The following is an 11,603-nucleotide window of genomic DNA, read 5'->3' as shown; positions in this document are numbered from 1 at the left end:
TTTCTAATGATCAATTAGCCTTTTAAAATTATAAACTTGGATTAGCTAACACAACGTGGCATTGGAACACAGGAGTGATGGTTGCTGATAATGGGCCTCTGTACGCCTATGTAGATATCCCATTAAAAAATAGCTGTTTCCAGCTACAATAGTAATGTACAACATTAACAATGTTTATACTGTATTTCTGATCAATTTGATGTTATTTTAATGGACAAAAAATATTTTGATTTTCTTTCAAAAACAAGGACATTTCTAAGTGACCCCAAACTTTTGCATAGTATACCTCTACTGGTATACCATTAAACCCTGGTGTTTTTCCAGACTGAAAGGACTTAATTGCCTCACAAAGGGGGACACCTAGTCAGTTGTACAACTGAAAACATTCAACTGAAATAGGTCTTCCGCATTTAACCCAACCCCTCTGAATCAGAGAAGTTCCTCCTCTGTAAATTGGCTTTCACACAGGTCTTTCAGTACATTTGTTAATTTTAGATTATTATTAGGAAAGAAATCCTTACAGTTTATATCATTCAGTGGAGATAGAATGAAAAGAAAACATATGCTTAAAATATTATGCTTCCTCTTTCAAAATATAATTCGGTAAATCATGGATGACTGTCATTTATAACGAGTTTGTGTAAAAAAAAATTTGGTAGCATTTCTATGTTGACGTTTCTTACCTGGTAATCCCGAGTTTGTACAGCAAAGGAAAGATAGTGATGACGCTTATTGACATTGTTGCAAATGATGGGGAATAACCAATCGCAATGAGGCATTGCAAGCAGTGTACTCTGTAGCTCGCTTCAGACACCCGTGGTGATTGTGACAATGGTACAATGTTTGTTATAATTTTATATAATCACTTTGCCTTCTCTTAATTATCGCCTACTATGTTGGCATGAAAAACTTTTTTTTAATCAAATCTGATGGTTGTTAAAAGCAGAATTTGTACAATATTAGCTTTATATCAACACACTCATCACTCCCGTCTAACAAATCTAAATCGCTTTGGCAACAGTAGGCCGCAGGTGACTTGCGGATAATGTCACATAGAACGTTTGAAAGGTCTATAATTTTTTATCGAACACAAAGTTAACATAAGCCCTAGATTCATTCAATTGTCCTACTTACAGGCATACCCAATTTAGGCTTTTTCCCCCCTTTTTTTTTTTTTACAAATGTGATATTGCACCACAAAGGGATAACTTGGAAGTAACATAACGTAGGTCATTAAATAATATTTAAAAAAACATGTTTATTTATTAGCCTAGTCTATAAGTATTTAAGCAGATCGTGTGAAATAGGCATCAAGTGAAATCACTGTCAAAGGCACAAGAGATACTGATGCATGTAGGTCTAGATCATTTATGGATTGATCATATAGAAATATCAAAACATTTTAACAACTACAAAGTAATTGCATGTGGTGCATGGACCCCTGACTTGCTGCATTTTTCTATTATCAAGACACCTGCTCATAACTCTTAACGGGTTAACTCAGCTCATGAGGTGTCCTAAATATCTGCCTACTGGGTATGACTTATGACTAAAGAGGCTTCATGCATAGCTTTTATTTTTGCCCATAAGAGTAGGAGTAAAATGTCTATTCTCGGCACTTATGACCAATTTTCGACTCAGACACTGTGGATATGGGTCCAGATCTGACAAAATGGAGACAAATGTACTTCTAAAATAAACCATTAAAACAAAAGAAAATAAATATTGACATCTTTATTTCATGTTTCGACAAACCCTGTTGATGTTGCAACAAGGACATCAAAAATACAAACGGACGAGTAACAGCTTTGACAACAGTACGTCACATCACAATGATACATAAACAGAGCAGCTCTGTCACCACCTGGTAGTCCCCTGCAGGACTTTATTGTATCACTATAAGGCAGCACAGACAGAGATGCTTTGACAAACTTTTAGCCTGTTCCCTGGCATTGTTTCAGAGCAGAGTAGGGGTGTATTCATTAGTGCAAACCATAGCAAAACATTTGCAACAGAAAACCGCTTGCAATGAAAACTATAATTTATTGGACAAGTTGAGGTTAGTCCCTCCCCGTTTTGGCACTTTTGCTTCCGTTTGGTTCCTAGTGAATACACCCCAGGTGCTGCACAGAGCAGAGTCGCCACTGACCTTCAACGACACCCACCATCTCTGCTACTGACAGCAAAGGCCAATAATCCAATCAACACATCCATATCGTCTCCAGTGCAGACTGTTGGAAGTGCACAGCTGCGTCTCAGGTCTCAAGGGCAGAGTGAGTAGCAGGGAAAGACCCACCTATGTCAGGGTTCAGTCAGTCAGTGAGTCAGGTCAGTCAGGGGTGGGATGCTCCAGGCTGAGTCCCAATGAAACTCCAGGGAGGGAGCTCCCGGACCCTCACAGGCCCAGCGATGCCTTGAGGAGGACGGCCATATCCTCAGACATGGTGCCCTCATCACCTGGGCACGGGGAAAAAAATAAAAAACATACGATAACGTGATGACTCCTGTTCTCAATGTGTGTTACTGATGCATTACGTGAAAAAGAGAGGGGCCATGGACACTGAGCTTTGGGTCGAGCACCTCTTTCTCACAATTAAAGATGTTGAAACGTCTGTGTGTGTGTGTACGTGGGAAAGCTCGACTGTGTGTCCCCCAGGTCCTTACCCTCCTCGGCAGCGGTCATGTCCTGCTCCAGTTTCAGCTTCTTCTGGCCCAGCTGCAGCATGCCACCCTCTATGGTGTCCTTATGGATCAGCTTGATCACCTGGACAGTCCTGCAGAAGGAGATGGACAGACACGGACCTTCAGTCATTCATCAGAGCAGTGTCCATTCCCTCAGCATCACTAGACCCCCCTATTTTGTCCTCGCAGTACCTTCTCTAGGGCCAGAGGGGTTTTCCTGACCACATGGCAACTCGTCACTACTAATAAAGACTTCTCTGTAAGCGAGACATCTCTCGCTACAGATCTCCCTAACGCCCAAATGTCGCCTAGCCCAGCCCATACCACCCCCCTGGTCTCACCTGGTCTGGCCCCCGTCCTCTGTCTTACCTGGTCTGGCCCCTCCCTGTCGGTCTCACCTAGTCTGGCCCAATCTGTGGCAGCGGTCCTCTGCCTGCTTGTCGTTGTAGGGGTTACAATCGATGTCGTGCATGATGACCACGTTGGCCGAGGTCAGGTTGATGCCCAGGCCGCCCGCCCGCGTCGACAGCAGGAACACAAAGATCTCCGGGTCCATGTTGTAGTCGTCAATCAGCACGATCCTGCACCAAACAAACAGAGGTGGGTCTAGGGATTACAGTGGCTCTTGTGCATTTTCTCGACACTCTAGAAGGAGGAGATTCACTAGTTGCAGTGAGATACAATACCACCAACAATCTCAGAGGTTTGCCAGGGAACAGCTTTTTAATTTGAATGTTATATGCACTATGTCCCCAGTTACACTTCCTATGGGAAAAATACTGCACACAATTATGTTAGAAAGAAGGTTGAATTCAACTGGAGCTCACCTGTCTGCTATGGGTGTGGAGCCATCCAGTCGGACGTAGCGGTGGCCCAGGTGTTTCAGCAGAATCTCCACAATGTCCAGCATCATGGTGAACTGACTGAAGAGTACCACCCGGTCTCCCTGCCGAGAGAGCAGAGCACAGCACAGCCACATCACATATCGGGTGTATTCACAAGGAACCAAAACAGGACAAAACAAGTGGGACTAACCTGAAATAAGATGCACTTGTTTTCAATCCAAAGTGTTTTGCTACTGTGTGCACTAATGAACACACCCCTGAAACGATCTCAACATGGCAGATAGAAACATAATGACTAGAGGTAACCCCGATTCTACGCCATACTACAATTTACATCCTCCAGAACAGGCCCGAGGAGGCACGAGGCAAAACCCACGAAAGAGTCAGGAAAAAACACTCAAAACAGAGTAATAAAAGAACTAGTCTCTCTCCTTACCTTGGTCTTAAGTGTGGCCAGTAGCGTCTGGAGCAGGTGAAACTTCCCAGAGTCCAGCAGTAGGTCTTTGTCCAGCTGGTATTTGTGCAGTGACGAGTACTGCTGGCACAGCCGGTGAAGCTCAAAGTCCGACATCACCGCCATGTCCTCCTGGATCAGCACCGGGTCCGCGTCAAAATGGGTCGGCTCCTAGGGGGAGGGGGATGAATAAAAATATACATATTGAGAGACAGACAAGAAAGGCAGAGAGGGTTGACAGAAAGACAGAAGAGATAAGGGTGGTAACATCGTTTCTTAGGAGATTAACTTACTTGATTTATATAAATCGACAGAAGAAAAAAAACTAGGACACAAACACAAAATGGCAAATAAAGCAGCAACCTTGAGCATGAGGTGACTCATGGCCTCGAGTCGCTCTGTGGTGTAGTACTGCCGGTGGAGCAGAGGGTGGTTGGCCATCTTCCTCAACTGCATCATCACGTTGCACAGCTCTCTCTCTACACAGAGATGGAGATGATGTGAGCGAGTGGTTGAGCATGCGAGAGAGAGAGAGAGAGCAAGAGTGAAAGAGAAAACAGTTCAGTTGAAATTAGGGCACAGGATGTAAGATGCCGATCACACAAACACGCTTATTGTGCCAGCTATGCACCACCCGTCTGTCACGCCACTGCTGTAACACTACACTGAGTATGGTGAAGATTTCCCTAGACCCTGATTTTGGGTCAGTTTAGCACATTCCCCCACTAATGGATAAGATTAGGATTGGGAGAGTAAAATCTGATCCTAGATGTGCATTTAGGAGAAACTTCACCCTGGACCTACACTACAGTTCCGTGCAGTACATACTCTCTCCGATGGCAGACTTCTTGAGCTTGCCCACCATGTTCTGGTAAAGCAGCTGCTGCTTCTCGCTCATGGCGCAGAATTCCAGCTTCTCCTCCTTCGCTGGCAGGTGCTTAAGAACCTGAGAGAGACACACACACACACAAACGAGTGCATACGCACACGAGCGCACACACACGCGCACGCCCACACACACAAATCTTTAAATATCACAGTGTGAACCATCCAGTATTTCTCAGTGTAAGTCACTTTGGGAGTGTCCTTACCTCGCTCTTAACTCGTCTGAGGATGAAAGGTTTCATGATGAGTTTAGCCTGGGCGATGCGGTCCCTCTCAAACCTACTCTGTTCCTCGTGGGATTTCTACCACGCACAAATACAACACAAACATCAAAACACACATCCTACTGTGAGAGTCCCACTTAACATGAGGGGAGCGGTACCGGGGTCTGTATTCGCAAAGTGCCTCAGAGATGGAGATCAGAATATGTCGACGCTAAACTTGACCCGTGACCTTACCATGGAGAACATCTTGGCTATCTGCGTGGTGCTGCTGGAGAACATGGAGGGCATGATGAAGTTGAGCAGCGACATCAGCTCCAGCAGGTTGTTCTGTAGAGGGGTGCCGGTCAGGAGCAGCCGGTGCTCAGCCTGGGGACACACAGAGACAGGTAGTCAGACAGGGAATCAGGGAGCCACGCAGGGACAAACAGGTAGACCGACAGAGACACGGGGTGACACGTGGACAGAGTCAGGAATGCCCGAGAGATTCAGACAGACACTGATGGCTAGACAGAGAGACAGAGGAGACACGGGGACATCAACTCTATTGCACACTACAACTGCTTCTACTACTTGTCAATGGGGAAGTGTGAGGTGTTGTGCCGGGAACTAACGTTGATGGCCATGAGGTGGCGGTAACGGAGGGAGTTCATGTTTTTCAGCATGTGGCCCTCGTCGAACACGGCGTACTTCAGTCTGAGCTTGCGGAAGAGACTGCGGTCGCTGTCGTTGCCGATGGCCAGATTGTAGCTGCGCAGAGAGAGATTACACCCAAACATGAGCATTTGTAGTTGAACTTTCATTCCGTATGTAGACCTACATCAAACACACGCACCACACACACACACCACACACACACACACACACACACACTAGGGAATGCTTCAGCACATTTAAGAAGCAAGGCCTTTTAGTTCCAGTGAATTCCCGGTATGTATCTAATTGACTCATTGTGTTGTCAACACACAGGTTTGGACACGTAGCCCGGGAGACTCAGCAGTGCCTTCATTTCCCATACGGCTGCCTTAAACAGCGTGTAATGCTCATTAATATCAATCATTAATGCATTACAAAGTGCTTTTCTGGTTCAGACAGACACGTACGTAGCCCATTAAAACACCCCCTGCACAGCTGCAAGGCTCTAGGGTGAAGTTGCCCCAAGACGCTGATCTGGGGCAACTGCATTTCCCCACCCAATGGTTAAGGTTAGGATCGGGGGAGGGGAAGCTGATCCTAGATCTGCACCTAGTGGAAACATCAACCCGGAGGAGCCGTTCGTCACAATGACAAGTACAGAGGACGCAATGCTCTTCCCTTCCACTAGAGCTCACCGTGGTTCCACCAATAGACTGAAACCTATTCGACAATATTGTGCGTACGTGTATGTGTACTCACGTGGACACGATGACGTTGAAGTCCACCTGATTGCTGAGGATGTCATGTCGCAGGTACCGCCGGTCCTCCACAGAGCCTGAACACACAACAGGGGGTGTATTCATTAGCGATGGGGGGCAAGACATCTGTACAGTTACATATCGGGATATTATTTTTTACGATATATTGTATCGTATCATCTTGACAATATCACAATATTATTTTTGCGCCAGTTGGTTGTACATGCACCAAAACGCCTGTATTTCTCCTTCATAGCTTGATCTCCATCTTCTTTAAAATAGGGAGTCAATTTGTTTTCCAGCCATTTGATTTCCATGACTGACCAAAAAACTAATTTTTATCATGGCTCTCTTGTCCCTCTGCTGCAGACATATGGTGAGCAATATGTTTGGAACATCGAATGGCAAAAATAAAATCACCGCATCGAATTCGCAATAGACATAGAATCGTGAGAATCGCAATACATATCGTTTCAGCACCTAAGTGTCGTGATAATATCATATTGTGAGGTCCCTGGCAATTCCCAGCCCTACTATTCATCATGAAAAGAGTGATTCTGTTTGGACAAGTTCAGGTTAGTCCCTCCCCGCTTCGGCCCATCGTCTTCCACTTGGTTCCTAGGGAATACAACCCGGCTTAGACTCACAGCTAACAATCTACCACATTATCCTGGATCTGAATGGATGATAAGGGAAAAAACGACTCACCGTAGTAGACTAACACCTTGAGACTAGGGCACCACAGCTTTAGCTCACGAACCCAGTTATCTGTAGAGAAAATACAGGCCAATTAATTCCAGTCCAATTTACTCAGCCGAAACAAAACATTATGCCAAACATGACAGATATTATAAAGGGCAACGGTCGTTTTAAGTGAAATGGTCTCAAGTCTTTCACAAAACAGATACATGCCAATAATACACTGATCATTTGCTTAGGTCATGTGTTCTGTTAGTGGTTATAAACAGGCTTAACGTGGTTATAAAGTGACTGGCATGACGTGAGTAGAGCCCTTACCAAGGGTGGAGGAGGGCACTGTGATGAGGTGGGGGCCGTCGATGCCGTCCTGGTGCAGTCTGCCCAGGAAGGCTATGGCTTGGATGGTCTTTCCCAAACCCTGACGGGTAGAAGAAAGACAGATGATTTAAGAGATCGCGAGCGAGAGAAAGAGTGATAGAGATCAACATCTGCACTTCAAAGTATCAGTCTAAAACAGCATCACGAAGCCCCAGGTTTTATATAAGGACTTCAATCCCACACTGGCAATCTAACAGTATTTAACTAGGGGTTGCAACTGTTTCAGGAAACAGAACCGAAAAAGTTCCAAACTCTGATTTAAACCAAACAAGGCACCCCCCTTTCCCTTTTCAATGTTAAAATAAATATTTCTCACCCATTCCTTTAGTTCTCTCTGTCTGTGTGTATTCACCTGCAGGTGCTACACCCACACACAATATTACTCAAACGCTCACTTATCTAAATCGGTTATGTATTCATAAGTGTAGACTGTAGCAAACCGTTTTGCAACGGAAAATGTCTTGCAACAAAAACAATCGTTTCTGATTGGACAAGTTCAGGTTAGTCCCTCCCCGTTTCAGACCGTTTGCGTTCTAGTGAATACACCCCTGTTGAGGCCTTTCTACACCATCTTGCCACAGTATGTTATGTTTTCTGTTAGTAACAGTTCTAGAACACAGGGAGGGGGAAATTCACAGAATAAATAAAAATCATATACTATATATGGTCAAGACCCAAATGGCACCCTATTCGCTAAGGGCTCTGGTCAAAAGTAGTGCACTATATACTGAGTGTACAAAATATTAGGAACACCTTCCTAATATTGACTTGCACCCAATTTTGTCCTCAGAACCGCCTCAATTCGTCAGGGCACGGACTATACAATGTGTCGAAAGCTTTCCACAGGGATGCTGGCCCATGTTGACTCCAATGCTTCCCACAGTTGTGTCAAGTTGGCTGGATGTCCTTTGGGTGGTGGACAATTCTTGAAACACACGGGAAACTGTTGAGCGTGAAAAACCCAGCAGCATTGCAGTTCTTGATACAAACCGGTGCGCCTGGCACCTACTACCACACCCTGTTCAAAGGCAATTCAATATTAATCTTGCCCATTCACCCTCTGAATGGCACAAATACACAATGCAGGTCTCAATTGTCTCAAGACTTAAAAATCCTTCTTTAACCTGTCTCCTCCCCTTCATCTACACTGACTGAAGTGGATTTAACAAATGACATCAATAAGGGATCATAGCTTGCACCTAAATTCACCTGGTCAGTCTATGTCATGGAAAGAACAGGTGTTCCTAATGTTTTGTACACTCAGTGTATACGGAATAGGGTGCCATTTGGGACACATATCATGTATTCTCTAAAGCAGTGTTCACATTGGCAATTGGAAGTGACTCAAATCCTATTGATTTGCATATCTAATTCAAATCTGTTATTTTCCTGCAGTCTGAACCAAAAAGCACATGGAATCGGATATTTCAAGCTACATTTCAAACCACCTTCATAACCATGTGACTGGTGTCTGAACGGTCAAATCTGATTTATTTGCCCTCAAGTGGTTTTAAGACTGTTATTTGGCATATCGTGTTACTCGCCAGCTACTCTGTTGACAGTTTGACAAGAACATGTGCTGTGGTGCTCCCGAGTGGCGCAGCGGTCTAAGGTACTGCATCAGGGACTCCCAATTTACAATGACGGGATAGGCCGTCATTGTAAAATAAGAATTTGTTCACAACTGACTTGTCTAGTTAAATAAAGGTGAAATTAAAAATTACAAAATATATCTAGCTTGTTAATTGTTACAATTTTATTTTTTGCTGCATGTGCTAGAAAGCTAAACAGCTACCTAGCTGTCTCGTTGACTGCTGTGGCTAGCCAAAAAGGACTTGTTTTGAAAGTTGGATCGTCTTATCCTTTGAGCCTTTAAAAAGTGTGTGCTTTACACACTATGTTTTCGAACATTCAAAGCAACTGGGAAACATCCACGGCAGGCATTGTTGTCACATTTGCAAAAAGCAGTGTTCAAGGACTAAGAACAAACAAGAGAGAACTATTGTAAAGTAGACTGTGTTTGTAAAATGTGTATAAGATGTATAAATTGAAGGTAAATGCCAAAGTGTTTATTAGTTTACTCCAATTGGGGGATCGGTGGTAGGGTTTGCGGGGAAATAATAATAAAGGTATATATAAAAAAAAAAAAAAAGTATGTATGTGTATATAGGTATGTGTATGTATATGTATGCATGCGTGTATGGATATATATATTTATCCCCAAAAATATATGGGGGATTGGAAATGATGCAGACAATTACATTGATGGAAGCAACATTCTTTTCGCAATATTAAGCTGACCCCCCCCCAAAAAAGCAGTGTTCACTAACTTCTGAGTGACAGGAAGCACGAACACCAACAATCAGCCTACACCACTGCACACACACCCGTCGTTACTATGGACAACTAGTGTAGCCTTGTCAGCAAATCACTGCTGTCTGAACACACAAATTCGATCACTTGTAACTTGCTGTCAGTAGACGTAAAAAGGATTTGAAAAAAATATCTATATTTGAGCATTAAGGCCTGCAGTGTGAAGGCGGCTTAAGGGGTAAACCATCTCACCATCTCGTCAGCCAGGATTCCATTCAGCTTGTGTTGGTGCAGCAGGAGAAGCCACTTCAGCCCAATCAGCTGGTAGGGTTTCAAATTCAACCTGCATGGCAACCAATCACAATGCAAGACATTTACAGACAAACCAATCAGAATACAAGACCTTCAACGACAAACCAAACAAGACATTTAGAGGCAAAAAAAAGTATCTGAGAAGTGTGGCATAACAACCTACTTAACTGTGATAGTTGTTTAATGGGGTTAACAAAAGGTTTATTATTTTATTCCTTTTAGACAAATCATATCAGACGTGGGGGGTTAACCGTTTTCAGAATACATCCATTATGCCATGGTAAATGGATAACTGGATTACCATGGCATTTACTTAGCATTTGGATTTATCTATTAGTTACAACAATGAGGAGTTGTTCTCCCAGTCTGAATATAAAAGTATATGTCCCAAATGGAACCATATCCTAGTCTATTTAGTGCACTACTTTTGACCAGGACCCATAGGGCTCTGGTCAAAAGTAGTGCACGATATAGGGAAGAGGATGCCATTTGGGACACGGCCTATAGTAGATTAGATGTAATCGTCTATGAATCAGGACAGCAGTGGAAGTTGAGCTCACTTACTTTCTGTTGAGGACTGAGGGCTGGGTCATGGAGCCCATGCCCTTGTCTATGACCTGGGTGACTCCCTTTACCATCTTGCCCGAGATGGTCTGGCACTTGGACATGAGGCCCTGGACCACAGCTCTCTCCCTCAGCACCACCCTGCAGCCCAGCAGCAGCTCTGCAGACAGGCCGTTCTCTTTGTGGAACACCTCCTCCTGAGAAACGGACACACAGCGAGACAGACAAGAGAGGCAGAGACACACAAAGAGGTGTCGACAACCAGTCAATCGCTATCATCTTTTTCTTCTGACATGATAGTGAGGCAATTGTATTGTTCTACAACAAAGCCAAACCATGAGTAACAGATAAGTGGCTATGTCATGATTGAGGACTACAGTAGTGGGCCAACTGAATTCACGCCACAATCATCACATCTCTAACCTGGTGGTGGCGGAGTCTTTCCAAGTTAAAAAGGGCTTTGTGGCTTTTCACTTCATAAGTGTCCAAACGGTGTCCAATTGAAAACGCATATTTTGACCAATCAAATCAACCTTTATTTGTCACATGCGCCAAACACAACAAGTGTAGACCTAACCGTGAAATGCTTACTGTGAGCGGACCAAGTAATTGGGCGTCACTCTAAAGCGGGAAGGTGGAACAAACGAGTCAGGAGTAGGTTTTCTTGATTGAACAAAGTTCTATATTGAGGACATTTGGTCAGGGGCGAAAATCTGATATCAACCTTGGAGGGGACAATTACATAAAATTTTCTCAAGAGCAATTCCTGAGGGGGACACCAAAAGTAGTGCTGTAACACATAGCCTACGTTGTAATATGTTAAATGTATATTGAGGAACCATAATTCCTACAACTG

General features: G+C 44.0%; 1 protein-coding gene across 1 annotated transcript in view; it reads right to left on the bottom strand.

The window, feature by feature from the left end:
* Nucleotides 1–1,934: 1,934 nt before the first annotated feature.
* Nucleotides 1,935–11,603, bottom strand: part of LOC111957814 (SWI/SNF-related matrix-associated actin-dependent regulator of chromatin subfamily A containing DEAD/H box 1A) — a 37,858-nt gene continuing 28,189 nt past the window's right edge. Inside the window, exons 9-23 of the mRNA XM_023978837.2 lie at nucleotides 10,748–10,944; nucleotides 10,124–10,214; nucleotides 7,499–7,598; nucleotides 7,190–7,249; nucleotides 6,483–6,558; nucleotides 5,702–5,837; nucleotides 5,325–5,456; nucleotides 5,073–5,168; nucleotides 4,810–4,927; nucleotides 4,345–4,460; nucleotides 3,964–4,152; nucleotides 3,510–3,628; nucleotides 3,081–3,263; nucleotides 2,665–2,774; nucleotides 1,935–2,457 (exon numbers count right to left, since the gene is read on the bottom strand). Coding sequence (XP_023834605.1) covers nucleotides 2,396–2,457; nucleotides 2,665–2,774; nucleotides 3,081–3,263; nucleotides 3,510–3,628; nucleotides 3,964–4,152; nucleotides 4,345–4,460; nucleotides 4,810–4,927; nucleotides 5,073–5,168; nucleotides 5,325–5,456; nucleotides 5,702–5,837; nucleotides 6,483–6,558; nucleotides 7,190–7,249; nucleotides 7,499–7,598; nucleotides 10,124–10,214; nucleotides 10,748–10,944 — 1,785 coding nt within the window. The 3' untranslated portion in view covers nucleotides 1,935–2,395. The remainder of the gene's footprint in view (nucleotides 2,458–2,664; nucleotides 2,775–3,080; nucleotides 3,264–3,509; nucleotides 3,629–3,963; nucleotides 4,153–4,344; nucleotides 4,461–4,809; nucleotides 4,928–5,072; nucleotides 5,169–5,324; nucleotides 5,457–5,701; nucleotides 5,838–6,482; nucleotides 6,559–7,189; nucleotides 7,250–7,498; nucleotides 7,599–10,123; nucleotides 10,215–10,747; nucleotides 10,945–11,603) is intronic.

This window comes from Salvelinus sp. IW2-2015, linkage group LG33 (assembly GCF_002910315.2).
Source record: "Salvelinus sp. IW2-2015 linkage group LG33, ASM291031v2, whole genome shotgun sequence".
Lineage (NCBI taxonomy): Eukaryota > Metazoa > Chordata > Actinopteri > Salmoniformes > Salmonidae > Salvelinus > Salvelinus sp. IW2-2015.
The sequence above is the reverse complement of the archived record's forward strand: the minus strand, read 5'-3'. Positions and strand labels throughout refer to the sequence as shown.